The 26,088-nt window shown below is 38.7% G+C and overlaps 1 protein-coding gene across 1 annotated transcript in view; it reads left to right on the forward strand.

The window, feature by feature from the left end:
• Window positions 1–1,239: 1,239 nt before the first annotated feature.
• The window catches only part of LOC127428154 (homer protein homolog 3-like), a 37,673-nt gene continuing 12,824 nt past the window's right edge, over window positions 1,240–26,088 (forward strand). The window contains exons 1-6 of the mRNA XM_051676285.1: window positions 1,240–1,637; window positions 2,120–2,223; window positions 9,486–9,642; window positions 10,277–10,408; window positions 11,213–11,320; window positions 20,063–20,071. Of these exons, the coding sequence (XP_051532245.1) occupies window positions 2,165–2,223; window positions 9,486–9,642; window positions 10,277–10,408; window positions 11,213–11,320; window positions 20,063–20,071 (465 nt within the window). The 5' untranslated portion in view covers window positions 1,240–1,637; window positions 2,120–2,164. The remainder of the gene's footprint in view (window positions 1,638–2,119; window positions 2,224–9,485; window positions 9,643–10,276; window positions 10,409–11,212; window positions 11,321–20,062; window positions 20,072–26,088) is intronic.

Consider the following 26,088-nt stretch of genomic DNA (forward strand, 5'->3'; position numbering starts at 1 on the left):
GTGGTGCGAACTGCCAGACACATCATCAGAGGTGAGCTTCCCTCCCTCCAGGAAATATATACAAGGCGGTGTGTGAAAAAAGCTCGGAGGATCATCAGAGACTCCAGCCACTCGAGCCATGGGCTGTTCTCACTGCTACCTTCAGGCAGGCGGTATCGCAGCACCACTGTCATCGGCCTCATCCGAGATGACGATGAGTCTGCATACAGAAGAGAGGTTAAACAGCTGGCTGTCTGGTGCAGTCAAAACAACCTTGAGCTGAACACGCTCAAAACGGTGGAGATCATTGTGGACTTTAGGAGAAACACCCCAACACTGACCCCCCTCACCATTCTAAACAGCACTTGTGTCCACTGACTCACACAATGGAGTCATTCAGGTTCCTGGGCACTACCATCTCACAGGACCTGAAGTGGGAGACCCACATTGACTCCATTGTGAAAAAGGCCCAGCAAAGGTTGTACTTCCTTTGCCAGCTGAGGAAATTCAACCTGCCACAGGTGCTGCTGATACAGTTCAACTCAGCAGTCACTGAGTCTGTCCTTTGCACTTCAGTAACTGTCTGGTTTGGTTCAGCTACGAAATCAGACATCAGAAGACTAAAAAGGACAGTTCGTACTGCTGAGAGGCTTATTGGTTGCCCTCTGCCACCCCTTCAAGAACTATACACTTCCAGAGTGAGAAAAAAGGCTGGAAAAATCACTCTGGACCCCACTCACCCTGCCCACTACCTTTTTGAACTGTTGCCTTCTGGCCGACGCTTCAGAGCTCTGAGCACCAGAACCGTCAGGCACAGGAACAGTTTTTTCCCTCAGGCTATCCATCTCATGAACAGTTAAAACTGCCCCTTTGAGCAATAACTATGTGCAATACACAGTTTAGTCTTTTTTTATATGTATCCAACACATCCAACCTCTTCTGCCATTTCATTCCTCTGAAAGAAAGAAAAATGAAAAAAAGAAACATTTGCACTGTACATAACAGATTGTATTAGATTAGATTTATTTTTTATTATTATCTATGTCTTGCTGCTGTTTTTGTATTGTTTTTGTATTGTTGTACACTGGAAGCTCCTGTCACCAAGACAAATTCCTTGTATGTGTAAGCATACTTAGCAATAAAGCTGATTCTGACTCTGATTCTGAATTGTTTTGTGTACATAAGTTTGAACACCCCTGCCGTTAAGACCCATACCCAATAGGGGGCAGCAGATCACACTTGCATGAGGGAGTGGGAAAGGTCAATGTAAGTGAAGTGAACACTGTACTCAGGGGGCGCAGATTACTTGAGACATTTCACAATGAGGACTCTGCTAAACGGAATATCGGAGTTGCACGCGTATTTCGTGCCTTTGAACAGTTGGGGAATACCGAGGCCGTTGCAGAAAAACTAATAGGACTATGAGTGCGAGAAATCGAGAGCCAACTGGGACACTAGACAAAGGATCGCTCGATTTCTATAAAAACACGCCATAACGGAGCAAACAAAGAACAACAACTGTTTTTACAGTTAGATTGCTGTCTGGTTAGCGACATTTAAAAAAGGATAGATTGGACTGAAACCGAAGCTCCGTGGAGGGGGAAAGGGGGAAAAGCTGGAGTGATAGAAATATCCTGATTTACTTAAGTGAAAATGGGGTGAGTTCACTCTCGTAACAGTTTTACACTACAAATGTCCAGAAAAGCGACGAGGTTTCCAGTCTTAAATGCAGTGTAACTTTAGTTTGGATCCGTTTTTTGGACTGAATTAGTTTTAAAAAGCGAATCTGAGCTCAGTTACTGTCTGTCTCAAAACCTAGTGAGCTGCATACCCAGACAGCATTTTTGGCCATCACATGAGCGCTCAGAGGCAACAATGCTGTCTAGGTAGTCAGCTCACTAGATATTGTTCCAGCCACTGTCCCAGTCCTGTTTTATGGTAAAGCCTTTCTCAAATTTCACATTAAAATGTCTGTTACTTTTCTTTGAAGAAGTTACATTATGCTGAATGTGCTGTTTTCTCTGCATTATTAATGTTTTATGACAAAACTGATGCATGCAACATGTCAAATATAATCATCACCAGATGACTGATAAAACTTATGTGTTTCATTGAAGCTTGCCCATTAATTCAATTTTAGAACCATCAGAACACTCAACAGAATATCTTCATTCAACCTTTTTGCATGACTGAAAAGACCTTGAAAATTTGGAGCCAGCTCATGTATAGGTATTGTGTAGTATGGTAAGTTGAGGGTATTTAGTGTGATCTTAAATGAATATTCCAGGTTAAATTATTTTGACTCTTCCCTCCTTTTCTGTAAAGGAATGTTCCAGGTTCAATACAAGTTAAGCTCAATCGACAGCATGTGTGGAATAATGTTGATTACAAACATGTATTTAGATTGTCCCTCCTTTTCTTAAAAAAAAAAAAAAAGAAAAAGAAAAATCGAGGTTACAGTGAGGCACTTACAATGGAAGTGAATAGGGACAATGAAAGTGAATGTGGCCAATTTTTGGAGGGTTTATACACATGCAAATGCGAAGCGTATAATTTTATAAAAGCACTTGCATTAATTCTTTCTTTCTTTATTTGAGCTGTAAAGTTGTTTAATTTGACATTTTTACAGTTATTTTAGGGTTTGTTGACATTATATTGTCATGGTAATGAAGTTGTAAAATTGGCTATAACTTTACACAGAAAAGGTTAGTAAGTGATTTTATCACACTAAAATCATGTTAACACGCATATCTTGTGGCTATACTTTTGAAAAAGTGAGTATGTTAACGTTCAAAAATTGGCCCCATTCACTTCCATTTTAAGTGCCTCATTGTAACCAAGATTTTTGCTTTTTTTTTAAGAAATGGAGGGACGTGTCAAAATAATTTTTTTGTGGTAATCAATATTATGCCACAAATGCTGTCGATTGAGCTTAGCTTGTATTGAACCCGGAATATTCCTTTAAAAAGAAAAAAGGCACTTACAATGGAAGTGAATGGGGCCAATTTTTGGAGGGTTTAAAGGCAGAAATGTGACGCTTATAATTTTATAAAAAGCACTTTAATTATTTTGCTAGAACTCATATATTATTTGAGTTGTAAAGTTTAGGGTTTACGACATTAAGTCGTCATTGCAACAAAGTTGCAAAAATCTGGTCTAACTTTACACAGAAAAGATTAGTAAGCAATTTTATCACACTAAAACCATGTTTACACGCATATTGTTCATGTCTTACCGCTATGCTTTTTAAACAAATTTTGACATTTATGGATTGGGCCTGTTTATTTCCATCGTAAGTGCCTCGCTCTTTTTTTTTTCTTTTTCTAAGAAAAGGAGGGACAAGTTAAAATAATGTTTAGTTGTAATCAACTATGCCACAAATGTTGTCGATTGAGCCTAACTTGTGTTGAACCTGGAATATTCCTTTAAATAGCTCTTTCAGAGGTAAAACGAAAAGTCAGCTTTTAATTGCAATCTTGTTTGACTCATTGTATTTATTGAGAAAAAAGACAATTTTATGAAATACTCATCATAACATCATCACATTTTCGTTTGAGATGAGTAAACTTAAACATGTCAGTTTAAAGGTGCTTGACAAACTGGCTTTATTGACACAGACTCTTTTCTGTGCATGCGAGAAAAGCGAATTTATATCGGCTGTTCTCAGATGGGCTCAAATGGTACTCTGTAGATACATTTTGTTGTTAATGGAGATTTCCTGGTAATTGGGTCAAAGGATCACATCAATCAATCAGATGTGAAATTTTAGAAGAGTGTGCTATTACAACCAGCAGGTGAGTTCTCCTTAGGAAGTTGAAAGACTTGTCAATTAGCCTAGCTATTCATTGTTATTATTATGTGGCATGGACAGACATTCTGCAGTTCCTAGTTTAAGTTTGAGCATGATTTGATTGGGTCTGTCATCTTAAAGGCATATGAAGGTGTTATGGAGTCTTGTTGAAAGGAATAATTCACCAAAAAAAAAGAAAAGAAAGTAATCTGTAATTGACTCTCCTTCATATAGTACCAAATCCGTACATCTCTCTTCAGTGTTGAACTCAAAAGGTGATGTTTTGAAGAATATCTTGGCAGTTCTTTTCTATTTATGAAAGCGAATGGGGACTGGGACTATCAAGCTAGAAAATGACAAAAAGCACCATAAATGCATATAAAAGTCATCCAAACATTGTGTTGTATTCCTAGATTTCTAAAGACATACACTAACTTTGTGTTGAGGAGTGAAAAACTAAAATTTATATCATTATTCACTGATAATCTTCCCCTCAACCGAAGCTCTGAAATGGACTACAAAAGTGGAATGGACCACAAGAATGGCACGAAGAGAAAGTAATACGGGTTTGCAGTGACATAAGGATGAGTAAATTATGACAGAAGTTGTATTTTTGTGTGAAGTATTTGTGGGCAATCAAGAAGTATCAGTCTAGTGAATAAATGAAGACCTTGGATGTGCCGTGGAGTTATTGTAGAAGTTGTAGTATGGAGACCTTTTTATTTAACACAACTGTGCAACAGAAGTGCTTTCTCAACAGTTTCTCCATAGAGCACCTGCTCTTCTGTATCCTGAGGTGTCCCAGAAAACCTTGTCAGAATGCCAGAGTGATTGAGCATTACCAAAATGTTACTTTGGCCTCTGGAGGTTTAATGCAGGAAAGAATGATGGACTCAGAGTTCGTTTTTGAGCCACAACATTGTGATGACAGAGGCGTGACCTTCAGCATTGTGTGGAGAGGGGCGATGTGCCAGAGCAAAGTCTGATATGAATCTGATCTCCTCCTTGGACTGATGGAAAGTGAAATTCAATGAGAAATTATGTGATGTACTCACTTGCTGACTGTCCATTAGCATTACACCATTACTTGCTTTCTGGCAGTTGTTTCCTGGCTGGCTGGGAGAGGGTTAAAAGGACTTGGCGTACATGCATACTAGAGTTTATACTATGTCAGAATACTGGGAATTAATTGATTTCAAAGGGGATGGTGCATACCCTTATGCTGTCTCAAGCTCTGACTTCTGTTGAACACAAACAAAGATATTTTGAAGGATATATGTTTTTGTCTATACAATGCAAGTCATTGGGGTCCATAATTTTCAATAATGTTTAATCCATATGACTTGAGTGGTTTAATTCGTGTCTTCTGGAGCGATACGATCGGTTTTATGTGAGAAACAGACCAAAATTTTAAGTCCTTATATCACAAAATCTTGACATTATCAGTCTCCTTGGAACGTTTCTGAAAGAAGTTTGTTCACAGTTCCTCATACTTGACAAATGCGCAGTGCACAGTAAAAGGCACGGTCACATTTACCTTCGCATGGTGAAATTCCACAGGCGAAATTCAGACATCTAACAGTATGTTTCCACTGGCACGTAAAACTCTACTCAAAGCCCCTCTCAACGCCAGAGAGCTGCCGCTATGGGGTGTTACAGTGATTGTGGGCTGTCTTTGCAATCGCGTACTTTCCATACTACTTTTACTGCTTCTGCCACATCAGTCTATGGCAGAAATAGCAAGTAGTATGCCATTTAGAACTCATCCTGTGATTGACCACAAACTGAAAACAATCTAATAATCATAAGTATGCATGATTACAGCCAGAAAGATGCAAACTTTATTTCCAAATGCCCAATGTATAAAAACTGCTTGATGTATTGTGCTTTTTCATCCAGCCACTGTATTTTCACAATGAATGCGTGCAATCATCATTTGAAGTCCGTTGTTGATTAAAGCACTGAAACCAGCAGAAACTTCAGCATTATCTTCTTATGTTGAAGTGCTTATGAGAGACGTCACTGCTTTCAGCTCACAGTCATTGGCCAGCACCCGGCATTTTTAGTTCCTCATTTGCATAAAGCAGAGGAATTTCAACTATTTTGATGTTCTCGACCACCCTCAACGTTTGCTCCGTGCCACTGTCAATCGTGGCCACCTCGAGAGCATGGTGCTCTACTTCCATAGGAATTAATTGAAAATGCTCGCTCATCTTCGCTCACTACACGCCAGTGGACACGTACCGTTAGGCTGCGTTTCCGCTGGTGTGGAAGAAATCCATTCAAATCTGCTCACAACGATAGGGAACAGCTTGCTCCGTGCCGTTGTCAATCCCACAATCCTCCTTGCTAGCGTGGTGCTCGACTTCCATAGGAATGAATTGAAAACGCTCGCTCACCCTCGCTCAAAATGCGGAAACGTACCATCAGGCTGCGTTTCCACTGGCACGATAGAAATCTGCTCATTGTCGCTCATAACGCTAGGGAACAGCTTGCTCCGTGCCGCTGTCAATCCACCTCGCGAGCGTGGCGCTCAGCTTCCATAGGAATGCATTGAAAACGCTCGCTCACCTTCGCTCAAAATGTGCCAGTGGAAACGTACCGTCAAGGTGGATTGTGGGATTGACAGTGGCGCGGAGCAAGCTGTTCCCTATCATTGTGAGCGCCATTGGAAACACAGCCTGAGAATCCACGCGATCATGTATTTCTCGCTGTGGACTTACGGTGGCGAAGAATTTCCCCTTGCAGATTTCGCGTGGAGTTCAAGTTTGGTGAACTTTGACAGGCGAATTCGGTGCGTTGACCAATAGGAAGTTGCTTAGTTTGGCAGTAGGCATGTGATGGTGTCCAGTAAGACAGTATATTACGGTAATAAACATGCACAGTATTGTTATTGTGAGCACTTTAAAATACCATGAATTTTTCTAGATAACCTTTTAGCCAATTTTTTTTTATTTTTCTGATTGCACAGTAGTAGATTCACAACACTGATTGTATGCGGCGCAAACGACACATGCGCACTCTGATGTAAACAAACCAATGGGGATGAGAAACATGGCTGAGGAAGGAATGCAGCCAACCCTTTATCCACCTTCTAAAAGGGTTAAGTAAAAATGTAAAGGAATTCTTGGTCAAAGATGGTTTCCCTTTGTGTAAAACGTGGCAGTAAAGTGACAATAACACCTCCAACATGTTTGCTCATTTTCGGTACAATCATCCCATGCAGCGAGATAAAGGAAAGTTGTGAGTGACAGTTCTGCTTGTTTGTTTTTAAAAACTGAGAGACAACACTCTGAGACAACTATCTAAGTGATGAATAAGATGATAAAGTGAACTGTTGTTGCCATATGCAGATAATGTGTAGCTTGCTTTCAAGTGGCCGAAGAGTAGTTCGCTAAAACTCCACTAGTTACACTGTAATGATGAAAATACAGTGTAATCAGCAAATACTAAGTCCTTTAATTAATCATGCCTATGTGATGATTTCAATATTAAGTTTAAGTTGGAATGCAATGCAATCATGTTGCTATACAGTGTGAGTGAACTTGCAGTAATTACATTTGTAGCAAGTGCCTAGCTATTTAGCAACTAGCTTGCTATCCAGAAAAAAACATGCATTATAGTACAATTGTTGTAGCATAGTAGCTGGCTCAATAAAATTAGTCTAGCCTTACTTTAGCATTAGTCTCAACCAGAAAGGTTGTAGGTCTGTACTGATCTGTAATGATCAGTGGCCCAGTGGCAGAATGACCATTTAAATGTCAGATAAAAATGTACAAATAATTAAACAGTGTGACTGTTCATAAGTGACTTCATGTTTGCAACTTTAAGATGGTGACTGACTATTTGACTTAATATTTATTTTCAAATATTTGTTTACTTTATACATTTATACATTTTTGTATTGGATATGACTTTATTTGTGTATTTATTTAAATGTTCAATTCGTTTTTTTAAATGTTCAGGTTCTTTTCAAAGTTTTTTTCTTTGTTATCTGTTAATCTGAAATGCCAGTTTGGTATTGGTATTGAAAAAAAAAGTTATTTAAAAGGTGCACTCAGTAATTTTTTTTCATAATTTAAAAAGTTTTACTTCTAAAGAAATGAATAGTAATATTGAAACATTTGTATGAACTCATGTCCACTCGTGTAAGATGAAGAGTTCAGTCATATCAGGAACATTATAAAAGCTCTTTTATTCCACATGACCAGCTGAATACTAATCGCTTAATGTCAGTTACTGCCCTGTTATTGGACACTTTCATTTATGGATTAAATTAATCCTTGCTTACTGTGCAAAGTGAAATTCTACAATGGCATTGGTAACTGAAAACTACTGTTTGAATGATGCAGCTTCCAGGCCACTTGGTGTCACTGTAAGCCAAAGTAAGTTACTTCGACATACTTCAAAAAATTATTGAGTGCACCTTTAAATTGTTATCAAGAGAAAAACAATAAAGTTTGTTTATCTTCCCATTTTTGTAATGTAATTCAATACTGTGATAATACCGTATACCGTGATTAAAAACATCAGCAATTATCGTGGTGTTAAAATTTGATACTGTCACATGCGTTTTTGGCAGTGGCCTCTTCGTACACAGCTAGGGTTGCCACTTTTGAAGTTTTAAAATAAGGGACACTTAAATGAGGGTGGGGGGGATCATAGCCCCTAACCACATCCTCCACAGTTTTAGCAATAAATGCGTTATTAATAAAAATGTTATACCCTTTCTTATATGCTGAAATTAGAACTTTCCTGACCCCTGATTTATAAAAAAAATACATCTTTTATATGGTAAAAATATATTTATTTTTACCTTTTCGATTATTTGTCTCCTTTATATTATTTATGTATACATTTTGGTTGGTTTATACGTATTTGTTTCTTCCTTCAGCTGTACTTGATTGTATGAGTGATTGTATTCGTACATTGTTTGGTCTTACTGAACATTTATATAGAAAAGAAATCCACAGTTTTAGAACCATTTGTGACTATTCGGATGGTCCTTTACCCATCATAGGAACATTTTCCAACTTATATCAATGTTAAATTAGCGATCTGGAATGATTTCATCGTGAGGCCATCTGACCAGCTTAAATATAGGACAAATCGTGTCCCGTATTGATTCGATACGGGATGCATAATTTTATCTTTAAATACGGGATGATCCCGTATTTTACGGGATGGGTGGCAACCCTACACACAGCTACACTAAATATTCACAATGGACAAGTATATCAGTTTAGCAGCGAGTTTTGTTTTAATGTCACTCTCACAGAGAATAAAGTGCAGCATTAAAAAGAGCTTGCTTGGCGATTAATTTTTTGCTGGTTTCACACACGCTCAACATTCGCCCGCACATTCTTTGCCTGCGGAATTTCGCAGTACAAAGCTAAAAGTAAAAGTGGCAGCACCTTAAATGCACGCAGAGATTTATAGTGAATAAGGACTTACATTTTGTTGGCCAGAAGAGGATGTGGCAGACAGTTTAGCCAGGGCCTTTTCTCAGTCTTTTAGCACTGATTTGCCTATTCAGAATCAGATCTGTCTGTAATGTCCCTATATTTGACCTTGTATTTGTTGTTCTCACTCTCATCCCAAGCTCTGATGTTTCTCTGATCACACTTCTTATCAAAAATCAGCCAAGAATAATGAATCTGATGTCATCCTATGAATAATTAAATAATGCAGATTTTATGAATATTTTTCCTGGAAGGGAGCAGCCACTTTTCAGCGTGAAGGCACACGTCTTTCAAATTGACCCGGCCACTAAGCGAAATTGGATTCCGGCCAGCAAACACGCTGTCTCCGTTTCCTTCTTCTATGATGCCGGCAGGAGTGTGTATCGCATTATCAGCGTGGGAGGCACTAAGGTGAGAGATTTTGTCTACACGTCAACCAATTCTCAGCTTCAATCTCAATCCATGTTATTTGTTGCAATATTATTAATCAAAAAAATGTGTTTTAAAATGAATTAGGAATGGTTCAAGGACTAAAAATGTTTCAAGGAACAAAAATGGTTCAAGGAACTACATTGTTATTTAAGACAATTTTCCATGAAACTAAAGACCAAAGTGTTTATCACAGTAAACTTTTGGAATTACACCAATTCCTGTGGCCTGAATTAATGAGGCTTTGCTCTTTTAAGTTTAACATGATAAGCATGTGCTTTGATTTTGAAGGAAACTGCTGCATCACACATTTCATTGTCAAACTGCACATTGTGGACGGGACTGTCACGAAGTCTGTTTTAGGCTTTTCATGGTTATGATTATTAATTGTCATACACATTTGTATACTTCTTTAGGTGTATGTATGCTTCATACACCTTACAAATCATTTGTTCATATTTAACTACATACAATTAAATAAGGATTTTTATTTTCAACCGGGTACCATTTAGAAAGCAGGCCATGGAGCGCTGGTGCCAGAATGAAACTATGACGTTTCTGCTCAGAATGAAAAACATTTTGATTTTAATTCCTGGTTATTTTTGCTGTAATGCAGGCAATTATAAACAGCACCATCACTCCAAACATGACCTTCACAAAAACGTCGCAGAAATTTGGCCAGTGGGCAGACAGCAGGGCAAACACAGTTTATGGTTTAGGATTTGCCACAGAACAACAGCTTCAACAGGTATACGTTTGTTGTTTGAAAATTGCTAAACAGTTTTATTTAGCTTTTAAAGGAATATTCCAGGTCCAATACAAGTTACGTATGTATGATGACCACAGAAAACACTTTCGACTCCTCCCTCAGTTTGTAAAAACAAACAAAAATGCGTGGACAGTTACAATGGAAGTCTACTGGTCAAATGTACAAAGCATTTTTTTTTTACACCTGTTTTGTTTTACAAACTAAGGGAACAATTTAAATGTAGATTATTTGTAACTCTAGAGCTTGTATTTAAAGGAATAGTTCTCCCCAAAATGATAATTATCTCATTATTTACTCATACTTATGCCATCTCAAATTTGTATGACTTTCTTTTTTCTGCAGAACATAAAGATATTTTCATAGATGTATGATGTGTGCTCACCCAAAAATTATCATATTACTGCAGAAGACATGGATTAAATCACCCGAGTCATATGGATAACCTTTATATCCTTTTTAGAGCTTGGAAGTTTTTGACCCCATGGACTTGCATTGTAAGCATATAAAAACATCATAAATCTATGAAAATATCTTCATTTGTGTTCCGCAGAAGATAGAAAGTCATACGAGTTGAAGATGGCATAAGAGTAAGTAAATGATGAGAGAATTATTATTCTTTGGGGGTGAAATATTCCTTTAACCCACAACATTCCTTTGATTTTTACTGCATTTATTTTTGAAATATGTAGTTGATGTGTGTGTACTTCATTTGTTTGTGTGAACGCAACATTTTCAATTACTTTGAGGCTTTTTTAAAAAGCATTTCTGTAATCGTCTGTGCAGTTCTCCGAGCAGTTTAAGGAGATTAAAGAGGCAGCACGTCTTGTCCGGGATAAATCGCAGGAGAAGTTTGAGTTGCTGAGTCCTGGTTTAAACACCACTGCTCCACAGGTGAACACAGCAGCTCGTGAACGACCTTAGCCAACCTCCAACCTTTTAGTAGTGTGACTGAAAACAGCACGATAGAATAATGGGTCCCACTTTATATTAGGTGTCTCTAACTACCATGTACTAACATTAAAATACATACAATACTGTCACAGTCTGTCTCTCTCTCTCATGTTTCCTAGGACTCTTATTTTGAAGTGTTTCCCCTGGACTACGTTACCCAGTATGCACTGCCATCATCACTGCCATCTGTTCCTCATTGTTCTCACCTCATTTCCATTCCCTCATTAGCTCTTGTTTGTATAAATACCCTTTAGTTTTTGCATTCCTTTGTCAGTTCTTGTTTGTTGTTGTTTGAGTTCCCACTTGTTTGTTTCACTGTCATAATTTTTATTATAGCATGCAAATAGATCCTATGTCTCCTGTCTCATCTCAGCAACGACCCGTGACAGAAGAACTGACCCACATGGATCTAGCGGCTGTCCAAATTCTGCTACTCAAGCAAGGGGACCATCCAGTTGAGGATCACGTCTGTGAGTTCTTAGAATTAGCTAATTTAATGCACTATCCAGACAGCTTTCTGGCAGTCTGAATAGTGCACTGAAGGAACTGATGCCTCCGGCTGATCCTCACTGGACCCTTTGTGAATGTGTGGAGAAGACCCTGGAACTTAGCGGTTACCATTACACAGTGGATTATGGCGGGAACCCTAGGCCAAAACCTGCATCTTCGGCTCCTTGCTCCAAGCCTTCCACTGCTCCTTGCTCCAAGCCTTCCACGGCCAACGAGCCAGTGCCCACTCCTGCCACGGCCAACGAGCCAGCGCCCACGCCTGACACGGCCAACGAGCCAGTGCCCATGCCTGCCACAGCCAACGAGCCAGCGCCCACGCCTGCCACGGCCAACAAGCCAGCTCCCATGCCTGTAGCCTCAACCGTCCCAGAGCCAATGCCTGTGGTATCGCCCGCTCCCGTGACTATGCTCCCAGCTGTCCGGAAAAGGAGGAGGAGGAAATGGACACCTTCTCCCCAGTTGCTGCCAGTGCTCATGACCACAGAGGTCATTCCCCAGTCGCTGCCAGTGCTCACTACCACGGAGGTCTGTTCCCAGTGCTGCCAGCTCTCGTCGAGCCTCCCACGGTTCCGCCTTCCATGGCTTCACCCCTCGAGCCTCCCACAGCTCCGCCTTCCATGGCCTCGCCCCTCGAGCCTCCCACGGCTCCACCTTCCATGGCCTCTCCCCTCGAGCCTCCCACGGCTCCGCCTTCCATGGCTTCGCCCCTCGAGCCTTCCATGGCTTCGCCCCTAGAGCCTCCCACGGCTCTGCCTTCCATGGCTCTGCCCCTCGAGCCTCTCTTGGCTCCGCCTGCCTTCATCAAGCCTCTCCTGGCTCTGCTCTCAGAGTCTTCCACGGTTCCGCCTGCTCCCCCAGAGACTTCTCTTCCAGCGGTTCTGCCCGCTCCTTCAGAGACTCCTCTAGCGGTTCTGCCCATCCATCCAGAGACTTCTCTTCCAACGGTTCTGCCCGCTCCTTCAGAGACTCCTCCTCCAGTGGTTCTGCCCATCCTTCCAGAGACTCCTCTTCCAACGGTTCTGCCCGCTCCTCTAGAGACTCCTCTTTCAGCGGTTCAGCCCGCTCTTCCAGAGACTCCTCCTCCAGTGGTTCCGCCTGCTCTTCCAGAGACTCCTCCTCCAGCGGTTCCACCCGCTCCTCCAGAGACTCCTCCTCCAGCGGTTCTGCTTGCTCCTCCAGAGACTCCTCTTTCAGTGGTTCCGCCCGCTCCTTCAGAGACTCCTCCTCCAGCCTCCCAGGCCTCCTGACCCGGTCCCTGCTTTGTGGCCGCCTCCCAGGCCTCCTGACCCTGTCCCCGCTCTGTGGCTGCCTCCCAGGCCTCCTGACCTTGTCCCCGCTCTGTGGCCGCCTTCTAGGCCTCCTGATCCAGTCCCTGCCCTGTGGCTGCCTCCCAGGCCTCCTGACCCCCTCCTGACCCAGACTGCTCCTCCAGCGGTTCCGCCTGCTCCTCCAGAGACTCCTCCTCTAGTGGTTCCGTCTACCCTCCCAGAGACTCCTCTTACAGTGGCTCTGCCTGCCCTTTCGCCAGCGGCCCCGCTGCCTGACCCAGTCCTAGCTCTGTGGCCACCTCCCAGGCCTCCCGACCCGGTCCCTGTTTTGTGGCTGCCTCCCAGGCCTCCTGACCCTGTCCCGGCCCTGTGGCCACCTCTCAGGCCTCCCGAATCTATCCCAGCCCTGAGGCCACCTCCCAGACCTCCTGACCCAGTCCTTACCTGGGTTCTCCTCCCTGGCCACCTGGTCATCTTCCAGGTCCCCTTCCTCACCTGTATCTTCCTGCCCTCCTCAGCCATCTTTGGGGTGCCAGGAGTTGCCCCTTAAAGGGGGGGTTATGTCACAGGCTGTCTCCCTCAGTGTTTCCTAGGACTAACTTTTGAAGTGTTCCCCCCGGACTATGTTACCCAGTATGCACTGCCCTCATCACTGCCATCTGTTCCTCGTTCTCACCTGTTTTTCATTCCCTCTTTAGCTCTTGTTTGTATAAATACCCTTTAGTTTTTGCATTCCTTTGTCAGTTCTTGTTTGTTGTTGTTGTTTGAGTTCCCATTTGTTTGTTTCAATGTCGTCATTTTTATTAAAGCCTGCAAATAGATCCTACATCTCCCGTCTCATCTCAGCAATGACCCGTGACAAATACAATGTATTTTTTTTATAACTTCAAATTCTCACTAGATTCACATTTGTTGCTGCTGTGGTTGAGGTATGGGGTAGGTTTTGGAGGAGGGTTAGAGTTAGGGTTTTGATAAAAGCTGGGGTAGGGTTAGGTTTAGGGGTAAGGTTAACAGTGTAACTACAGATGTAATTAAAGGGGTCATGACATACTCTTTTTTTTTTTCATATATATATATATATATATATATATATATATATATATATGTATATATAATTTTACTATCTTCCCTGAGGTCCATAATTTAGTAATATACACTGATCAGCCACAACATTAAAACCATCTGCCTAATATTGTGTCAACCCGCATCTCAGAATAGCATTGAGATGCTAATCTTCTCACCACAAATGTACACAGGGGTTATCTGAGAGACCATAGACTTTGTCAGTTTGAACCAGTCTGGCCATTCTCTGTTGACCTCTATCATCAACAAGGCATTTCTGTCCACAGAACTGCCGCTCACTGGATGTTTTTTGTTTTTGGCACCATTCTGAGTAAATTCTAGAGACTGTTTTGCGTGAAGGAGATCATCAGTTACAGAAATACCCAAACCAGCCCTTCCGGCACCAACAATCATCTATGCAATTATCTAATCAGCCAATCATGTGGCAGCAGTGCAGTGCATAAAATCATGCAGATATGGGTCAAGAGCTTCAGTTAATGTTCACTTCAGCCATCAGAATGGGGAAAAATGTGATCTCAGTGATTTGGACCGTGGCATGATTGTTGGTGCCAGACGGGCTGGTTTGAGTATTTCGTAACTGCTGATTTCCTGGGATTTTCTTGCACAACAGTCTCTAGAATTTACTCCGAACAGAGCTTGGTTGAAATAAATGCTCTTTTTCTATTGAGGAAGTTTTCAGTTCTGAAACTTACAGTATGTTTTTATAGTACTATGGCCTCTTATATTTCAAAAGATCAAGGAAAATGTGATTCCTCATGTCATGACCCATTTAAATGCTGGTACTTCAAATGTGTGTACAATGCAACAACACGTATGTACATAAGTACATTGTATAAAATCCTTAAATACATAGTAGTTAAAGACACCTAATATAAAGTGGGTCTGAATAATGTACTGGTTATAATTTAGACATGCAACTCATGTCATACTTTCTTAGTTGTTCAATCCAGTGTGTGCCAGAGCATTACATTCTCTCACTGTTAACTGCACTAACAATAGAGCTGAGTATCATCTGGTCTTTGGTGATATGATACCAAATCCAGCAATCTTTGCACATGGTACAGTCTAACAAAATCTGAAGATGAACCCAAATGCTTAACATTACATTTTGGGATATTTTTGCACTTGCCCAGTGCAAGTGTTCTGTTGAGAAAATTTTTTTTTTTTTTAATACAAATTCTATTGGAATCAAAATGCTTATTTGTTCATGCAAATAATACTTTTAAAAATCCTGAAAGATAAGTGTTTTCCCATATTCATTGCTGTTTCATTGTAAATGTATTGTTGTATTCAGTAAGACATTACTAAATAATGTCTTAATGAAAATTTAAAAAGGTTTCGGGGTAGGGTTAGAGGATAGAAAATATCTTTACCTCAGTACACAACAGAGGTGGGCAGAGTAGACAAAAACTGTACTCAAGTAAAAGTACAGTTAGTTAAAAAATGTATTGCTCAAGTAGAAGTAAAATTACTAACATAAATAATTACTTGAGTAAGAGTAATAAAGTATCCAATTAAAAGAGTACTCAAGAAGTAACTCGTTACTTTCGCAAATAACATAATTCACATTTAACGTACTGTATTACAGAATTATTATTTTTATTATTATTGTTAATGGAAATTCTGTCATCATTCATCATCATGTTGTTCCAAACCTGTATGTATGACTTTCTTTCTTCCATGCAACACAATAAGGAGATTTTAGACAGAATGTTAGCCTGAGTCACCATTTACTTTCAGCGAATGTGTTTTTTTTCCTATATATTTTGAAAGTGAATGGTGACTGAGATTGTCAGTCCCTAACATTCTCTCTAACATATTTTGTGTTCCACAGAATACAAAGGGTCACACAGGTTTGGAACAACATGAGGGTAGAGAAATGATGACGGAATATTCAATTATGGGTGCGCTATCACTTTAAAGGGGTAGTTTACCCAAAAATGAAAATTCTCTCATCATTTACTCACCCTCATGCCATCCCAGATATGTATGACTTCTTTTCTTCTGCAGAACACAAATTATGATTTTTAGAAGAATATTTCAGCTCTGTAGGTCAGTACAATGCAAGTGAATGGATGCCAAAATTGTGATGCCCCAAAAAGCACATGAAGGAATCAATAGGTATCCAAAGATAAATCCATATCTTCAGAAGTGATATGATAGGTGTGGGTGAGAAACAGAACAATATTTAAGTCATTTTTTGCTAGAAGTTCTTCTCCCTGCTCAGCAGGGGGCGATATGCAGAGAAGAATGTGAATCACCAAAAACACAAGAAGAAGAATGTGAAAGTAATCTGTTTCTCATCCATACCTATGTCATCGCTTCTGAAGATATTGATTTAACCACTGGAGTCTTATGGATTACTTCTATGCTGACTTATGTGATTGTTTTTAGCTTTAAATATTGGCACCCATTCACTTGCATTACATGGATCAAAAGAGCTGAGAAATTCTTCTACAAATCTTCATTTGTGTCAGCAGATGAAAGAAAGTCATACACATCTGGCATGAGCGTGCGTAAATGATGAGAGAAGTTTCATTTTTGCATGAACTACCCCTTTAAGGGCTCTTGTCAGATCTTGATTATTTTGTCAAAAAGAAGAAAAAACCTTGGAAACCTTTCTAGTAGTTATTACAGTGAAAACGTGAACAAAGTCCCACAGGGACACTGTATATAATGGTGAAATATAAACCAAAGTAATATCATGTTTTATTAATGCCTACTTTCGCTATTTCATAGCTTTTTGTTGTTAGTTCAGTGTAGTTACAGTTTTCAGTGTCGAAAGAATTTAGATCATTAGTTCTGTACACAGTACCGCCGCTCCCTAAATGCAGAGTACGCAGCCTGCATAGGGCACCAACCCCGGTCGCATAACACTCTCTTCGCCATATGATCGCCTCGCATCTGCACATCTCTCACGCACGCACCTCACTGTGCACGCGCAGAAATGCTGTCTGTTCGCGCTCCTGTTGTCAATTACATGTTCGGCAGAGCAAAATGGATTTATACTCTTAATCAGCCCGAAGTAGCTGTGATAGTTTCCAAAACCCCATGAGGGCGCAGGGTAAATGCGTAACATGACATGCGGGACAAAGTGCACTGATATACTGCTGCAGATTTAAAAATGCACACTTAAAAACTGTTGTCACAAGAGCCCATATTTACAGAATCACCCTGAAAATGACCATCGCCATGTCACAGAAAAGCCTGTGTTATCATTAGAGTCACAACTTACCTCAGAGTGCTGCCTTAAGTTGGAGCTGCAATTTTAATCTTGAAACATCCACTTGACTTGGTGTTAATTGAAGGCATTGCATGACGAAACTATTCTTTTTTTCACTGTGTAGAGCGAAGAAAGTGTTTCATTTTGAAGAGCATGATACTGCAGCAGTGAATGACTCGGCTTGAGTGACAGTCTGTGACAGCGCGCGAAGCTGAACTTCCGCTGTCGTAAAAGTCCCATTCAATAATCTCTCAATAAATTACACATTAATTAAAATTAAAGGAATAGTTCACCCAAAAATGAAAATTTGCTGATAATTTACTCACCCTCAGGCCATCCAAGATGTATCTGAGTTTCTTTCTTCATCAAAACATAATTTAAGATTTTTAGGATTTCATTTCAGGCCTCCTCCTATAAACAATGAAGTGAATGTACTCCATTTTTGACGGTCCAAAAAGCATATTTAGGGTGCATCAAAATAATCCACACGACTCCAGTCGATAAATAAAGTTCTTCTGAACCCAAACGATTGATTATTTTTAGAAACAAAATAATACTTATATACTTTTTAACTACAAATGTTCGCTTCCATCTCTGTGATCTGCGCTCATGAGAGGGATGAGGTAAGCTCGTCATTGTTTACATTGTTTTTTAATTTTTTTATTATTATTATTATTATTTGGAAATGATTTTTTATTTTGTTTTATATTGTTTTGAAATTGTTTTGGACTGTTTTGGTTTGTGAACGGCATTTGGTCTGTGCTCTGTGCAAGTTTCTATTGTAAACAATGACGCGCTTCCTGACTCCTCCTCCACGTGACACGTGACCTTACCAACGAGCTTACGTCATCCCTCTCATGAGCGCATGTCACAGAGATGTACGGAAGCGAACATTTGTAGTTAAAAAGTATATATGTTTTGTTTCTCAAAATAATCAATTGTTTGAGTTCAGAAGAAATTTATTTGTCGACTGGAGTTATTTTGATGCATTCAAAATTACATTCACTTGCATAGTTTAGAGGAGGAGGCCTGAAATGAAATCCTAAAAGCCTTAAATTCTGTTTTGATGAAGAAAGAAACTCACATACATCTTGGATGGCCTGAGGGTGAGTAAATTATCAGCAAATTTTCATATTTGGGTGAACTATTCCTTTAAACCCAGTAATGTAACAACAGGATTGCCGCCCATTGTAACGAAGTAATAGTAAAAAAATTTCATTAGAAATGTACTTGAGTGAGAGGAAAAAGTACCCACTCTAAAAGTAATTTTTTTTTCAAAAAAGTTTTTCAAGTTAATGTAACGGAGTAAATGTAGCGCATTACTACCCACCTCTGGTACACAAAAAATAGCAGTTAATGAAAAGTCCCCATCATGCTATAAAAAAAATAAAAATAAACATTTGTGTGTGTGGATATTCAAAGAATGTCCTCACAGTCCAGGAGGTGACAGAGAGAGACACTGGTTGTAGCCTGTGTGCAGTTATATAACTCTATGGGGTCACCAGGGGAATTCAAAAGCCTTCTTCATTTTATTTTACAGTTGGCTGACCTTTTTCATTCACCATTTGTGACACACTCATCCTTAATTATCATGGCCATAACAGTCCTTTACAGTGGGATGAGACTGTATCAAAGTCTGCTTTCACATCAGATTAGGATATTGATCAGAAGACGTATTCATTATTAGATTGTAAGCTCTCAGTGTTATATACTGTATTCTTGCCTTGTTTAAGTGCCATGACAGGTCTCTCATCTAATAAAGACCATGAGCCATTTTGTGTTCATATGTGCCTGTATGAAAGAACTGTATGAAACTGGCAATTGAGTAATAGGTATCCATATTTAATCAAACCAGAGTGTTCAGAGTTCAAAACAGCAACAATGTGGGCCTAAGGAATGCTGCCTTTATTAATTCATAGATTCTTTTTGGGGGGCCTGCTTAAAAGCAGGTGTGCTGGAATAAATAGAAGTTTATAAATAAGTCAAACTGAGAGATGGGTTCTTTAATCACAGAATCCCTGTGTTGGGTCTGCTTTAAAAAGCTTTCTGGCCAAATACAGTATTCTGCTTTGATAATGGCTATTTAGCTATGAAACATTCATAAATGTCTTTCATATGTGGCAGATTATTTTTAATAATCACAATAATCTCGAGTCCCTCCTTTAATGTAAATCTTTGGGATTTTTTTCCTGCTCGTTTTATTGTCTGCGGGCTTGATCACTTAGAAAAGTAACAGCACACCTCTACTCAGCAAGCCACATGAGTTGAGCTGTTATTCACATGTGATGCACACATGTTCAGGATGAGTTGGGGGACATGTGTGAATGGCCATTTATGTTCTAAATTTGAATACCTAGTGTTAGGAGTTTGATAAGATCCCTTACCTTAGGTATGAGCATTAGTAATAGTGATGCTTCCCTTAGCAAGCACAATCAATTTCAGTTAACTGATGTCTGTGCCATCATATCTACTTTCAACCCACTTATTTTAGATATATATGAAACAAATAAATATAAATGAATATGGAGAAATGTCACTAAATTTTATTTCTTTCTCTTCATGGCTTCTGCTGTGCTGATGGGAACGTCTCTCTTTAAGCTGTCCCAGGTAAGCTGTCAAACTACCATCTGTATCTGTTTTCACTTGCACTGACACACCTGTGTCCCTAGTGCAGCTCACAGACCCTGCCGCAGTTTCATTCTGTGCTACACACACACAGGTCCTCAAATCCCTCAGGAGACCATGGATATGAAACATGTTCCGTTTTGCCCCAGTTTGTTCAGAAGGCATTATAGTGGTATACTGAAAGGCCCAATGAAATCAGTATGGGAGATTTGTGGCTTTTAATCAATAGCTTTGTGGTCATCTATATTCTAGTGTGCTCATAAAACATTTACGTTTATTAATTTTGCAGATACTTTTATACAAACACACTTACAAATGGAAATAATACAAGCATAAGTAGGGATGCACCAATGCGTCAGCTGCCGATATTTATCGGCCTATTACTGAATGAATTAAAACCATTGTCGTATTGGTTATAAGCATGAAAACACTGATATAAAAAAACAATGTTTTTATTTTTATTTTTATTGATTAGTAACACATTTTGTAAAAAAAACCTCTGTAAATTCAAACGCACAGTCCAGAAATAACAAAAGCCACAACATGTTGAAGGGTTGGCACTCTTAAGAACATATATTATATAATTTTTTATTAAACAGCATTATAGACGTGACAATTTTGACTTACATATAGGTTACATGATGAGGGAAACAATCCAAAATGCATTGAAACCAGCAGACTTTGACTTCTGAGACAAATTTGGTATAATATCCATTAATTCTGCAGGATCTATTGAATTAAGATTGAAATCGCAACGTGTGCTTGGACGATTACTAAACTTTAAAAGGCTGCATTTGAAAATATAGTTTGCATTCAGTGTGAACAAGCAGTGCCCTTTAGCAGTCTGGACGGCATTATCTGTTATATCAATATAATACAGAATTTAAAAGGGTTTTTGATCCTTTGGTTAAAATGTTTATTTTTCCATGATGTGGTTGACATTTCCGTAGAATTGCCCGACTTATGCATAGTATGAATTTGTAATGTCCTATCATCAGGGCTCGAGTTGAGGGGGGATGTGAGGGGATGCAATCCCCCTTGTTGCAAGAAAAAACTAAAACCATCCCCCTTGTAAATCCACCATCCCCCCTTACCATCCCCTTCAGATGAATTGTGTCAGGTATTACTTAGAACTAATCATGTAAGTAAAATATTTAATTCTCTATGTTTGATAAATAACAGACTTATAATAACGGCGATTAGCCAATTAGAATTAGATTTTGACACATTTGGGGTTGCCAGATTTCAAGAGGTGAAATCCCCCAATCAGATCTTTACACTTACATAGTTTGGAAATATTCTGCCAGTGTGCCGCTTTAGTTGTGCAATCTGGTAACCATGAGCATGCAAGCTCTCAAAAAGGCACCGGTTTTCTGAAAGCACTGGCAAACAGGTGTGTTGGAGTCTAGAGATCTATGTTTGAGGACTTTCAAAAATAGCCAAGAGAACAGTACAAGGAAATATTTTGTCTTTAAAAAGAAGATAGCATGAGGTAAGATATTGCTATGTCAAGTGTACAGTTAACAGTAACATGTAAAGTGTACATGTTTTAACTCAAACAATTTTCAGAATTCTACCCATAAAGCGCTTTTGTGTGTAGAACAACTTTTTGCACCACCGTTTATGCATCCTTCATAGAAACAGCCCAATCTTCTGTTATAGTTTGGTTATTGAAGTAGAAATATTGCATGTGACAATAACTATGATCCATTCAAGGGTTTTTTGTGACAAAAGGTATAGCACATCAAAAAGTTTACTGATATAGCTGATGGAAAATGTCACAAGTGTCGACATAATATTTTTCCATTTAACTCTAGCGCATAAACTCTATGTCAGTACTTCAGATGTAGCGAAAAACTGGTTTGGAAACACTTTTTGTTGAGAAAATTGACATTAATGCAAAAATGTAGTCACATGACAGAATTTACCCAAATAGTTAGCCTGTGTTAATCATGACCACAAGGTATAGATCCATGAAAGCCAATTTATTGTACATGAAGCATTACTCGCACTGTTATGGATTGGTCTTAACGGCACACCTGCACAGATCCGATGCTGCAGACACATGCGTCATGACACTTCCAGGAGTGCCAACACAAATATCTCGTATCATGCACATCGACAAATGCACGGAGAACAAATGAATGGCCACTCTTTGCGATTAATTTAATCACGGTAACCATCCGTTTATTTATTAAAGTTGCTTTTCAACACCATTCAAAATAATAGACGGCAGTCATGGAATTAGCCAACAATACAAAAAACATATCATTTCTGTGCACACAGTGGTTTTAAATTAAAAATAAATACACAATACTAGAAGACAAGCATCAGTGTGTTTTTTGGAACACTAACATATAGCCCAATTCTATAAAATTATTATTTAGCTTACTTTTGAAAAAATGCTGGCAAAATTACCTGTATAAAAAAAATAAATTACCAAATGAATAAAGCATTAAATTAAAAATAAATTACCAAATGAAAAAATTATATTGTTAGGCCTATATACTTGCCTTTTCTTTGCACAAAAATAAATTAGCTTTACCCTGTTCTGTAGATGAAAAAAGTCGGCTGAATGACATTCTCAGAATGTTCTACACTTTTTCAAGACTATAATCTATCAGAACTATTTGTCCAATGCAAATAGAGTTCACTTTCAGAAAACCAGCTTTTGAACATTTGAAAACTTTTAAATATTTAAAATCTAACCCTCTTTACCTCGGATCGCATTTGCTGAGCTTCTTCAGAAAATGTAAATTGCATTATGACGCTAAAATAAATGTTAGATGATAATCAAGTTCAGTTGGTTGTTAAAAGTTGCTGGACAAATATACAGGACATAATGCAACTGTGATGGCAATGCTTTAGATTAGATGATTGTTCAAAATAGCCTATTGAATATCAGGAATGTATCATATGTAAACCCTGATTTTACACCGCATACATTTTTCTTTAATAGCTGTGCACACAGTATATACACATCGATGGATGGTCCTTATACTAAGACCGAAAGTTTCCCCACTACTTTGGTGCAGGTTGCCAGCTTGAACAGGACCATGATGATATGCTTTTGGGTTGGAACCTACGATAGGTGCAACATCAGGACCAACATTACAGTCCTATCAGAAGGACAACTGCTCCCTTTTGATTGCAATTCCTCGCTTATTATTTCATTTATTTGTGAAATTAAAATGACAGTAAGCTGGCTAATTTCAATTAATTGTCTCAATACCCTCCCCATTTTACAAAGACTTCGGGACATCTGGGAGGTGAAAGGTACACAATTAGCGATATACACATTTCTGTGTGAAAATGGCTAAAGGGCAGATTTATTTTGCGCTAAACCAAAACTTATGTGACAAAGTGTTTTTTTTTTAAGCATGACATCACGCACACAATTTTTATCGATAAAAGGACATTTGAATGGAAACAGGCAGAAGACGCAAATTTCGCTAACATTTCTTTACGCATTTTCATATTGTCGATAACAAATCAGTGCGAAAAGTGGATGGAAACTAGGTTAGTGAGTGAAAGATCAAGAGAGCAAAAACACAATGTGGATTCTTTTCACAAAATTAATAATAAAAATACAATAACAGAGGGTAACAGTGCATATTATGGCCATGTGTAAAGGGTCAATGACGTAACGCTCATTGTCCAGATCTATTAAATTAAAAATACATGAAAAATGCAATTCACACAAAACGTTTACTTGAATACAGCTTTTCTATGATGATCATGTTTTCAATTTCTGAGTTTGAAGTCATATTAATATTTTTTCTGAGACTTTAAGTAAAAAATATGGTGTACAGAAACTGTAAAAAATAAAATCTTGAAAAATAAATATTGAAAAATGAAAAATGTTTTATTTCTTTTTCTTAAAAAAAGGTAGTGAAACAGTTGTGTTTTAAAATATGATTCATTTTTAAAAACATTTTTGTCCATCAAATCAAAATCATGTGGTGTAACAAAAATGTAGGTAGCTATTTTGTTGTTTATGCTGACCAAAAAACAAACATAAAACAGCTTATACATTGAGACCCTCAAGACTGAGGGTGAAGTAAAAAAAAACATATTTATTTATTTTATGAAAAGGCACATTTTGTTCAGGTCATGTGGTGTAACCCTGAGGCAGATTCCTGATATATATATATATATATATATATATATATATATATATATATATATAAATTACATATAAAAAAATTATATAAAAATTTAAATGTTTGAACATTTTTTTTATGTATTCAAGGTTCAAAGAAAGTATTATATTTTTAATTTGTTACACAACATGACATTTGTAAAGTTTTATTTATTATTATTTTTTTTTATTTTTTTTTTGTAGTAAATGTTAATTTCTAACTTGACAAGTGTTTTAAACTAGATCTTTAAAAGATTTCTTATTTTCAACACCTTGGACAATAACCCCCATATGTGTGAAATTTTAATTCTGTTGAATTCTAAGTTAAACATCTGATGACAAAATCAGGTAAGTGGCAAAATATCGATATCAGCTGATGGGTTTTGTTAAGATCGGTATTGGCCAAAGATTCATATCGGTGCATCCCTAAGCATAAGCAATTAATCTGAGAGAGAACACAGTACAAAGGTAGCACAATGCTAGAGCAGATATGTAAGTGCAAAAAGGCTAGTTAGGTAGTCCAGTGTTCCCAGAACAGGTGTGACTCAAAGTTTGTAGTTGGTTTCACCATCAAGGGAGTTCACACAGTGAGTGTGAATGGTTGTTATTGTACCATCAGGCGTTGTTCATTCACTGCTCGTTCTAAAGGGAATTCTGTCAGGACATACAGTATATGCCTTTAAAATGTATAGTATTTCACTAAACAAAAAATGTTGCACTCACGGGCTTATCCAAGTTTTTGTCCAATAAAATGCTCTCTAGAATGAGAATGTCCCTCCCACTGATACCACCTCCTTTTGACTAGTTGCAAAGCATGGTTTATGGGTGTAATGTAAACTGAAGGCTATTGGATTTTAGAGGGGAAAAAAAGGGATGAGCCCTTCGATGTCATGCCCTAACTCCCTGTTTCAAAAGGAAATTGTGTCAACACGGGAAAGATAACTGCACTCAACAAGCGATTTCGTGGGGTCTTGAAAGATATTTGAGAGATGATGGTTGTGTTAGTGCTCTTTCTGATGGAGTTGCAAAAGTCCCGTATTGGTTTCTTTAGTTTGTGAAGCAAAAAGTCTCAGTTCTTAGGAAGGGAAATATGTGTTGGGAATCTGTGATCCCTCATTAAAAATGCAGAAATGCAAGATGCATTATTGAACAATTCAAGCTCCCAAGCCATTGACTGTGCAGGGAGTTGGCTTCTCTTTGATTCCTCTGGCTCTACTTTTTATATATTAAACACATGGAGAGCTCCATCTCAAGGTCTCTACTTCTGCAGTGAACGGCTATAGAGAAGACAAACAAGTCATCAGCCTGAGTGGTTGGATTGGAAATAGAACAACTTATTTTGGGGAATGCTGAATTTGAGATTGATGAATTATACAAGCTTTTCTGAGTGCAAGGGGGTATTGCTCCACAGAAACATCACAGTACATGCTTAAAAAAAAAACCCAAGGCTGAGCTTTTCATTTTTAAACCGTAAACAAAACAGCTCTTTTAGAAGTACTGTTCTGGTTTTCTCAAGTTTAAATGAACAGCAGTTTGAAATCAACTGATGTTATTTCAACAATGCCATATGTTGCCTCATGGCCCATTCAGTCACATGTGCAACAGACTTCTCAAGATTTTCTTCAAACAAATAGACTATGGATGTGTTGTTTAAAGAAGTGCACTGTTTATTGGTGAAATGGAAAATGTGCTCTAACTGGATTAGTCTGTCATTTCAAATGTGGACACAGACATTAAGGCACCAAATCAGCAAAGCCTGTGTCTGCATTTAAGAATAGAGATATTATACAGATTTGCTCCCATCAATTTTGTTGTCTGGGTGTGAAACCAAATGCTGTACTCTACTTTCAGTTAAAAA

The sequence above is a fragment of the Myxocyprinus asiaticus genome, chromosome 37 (assembly GCF_019703515.2).
Source record: "Myxocyprinus asiaticus isolate MX2 ecotype Aquarium Trade chromosome 37, UBuf_Myxa_2, whole genome shotgun sequence".
Lineage (NCBI taxonomy): Eukaryota > Metazoa > Chordata > Actinopteri > Cypriniformes > Catostomidae > Myxocyprinus > Myxocyprinus asiaticus.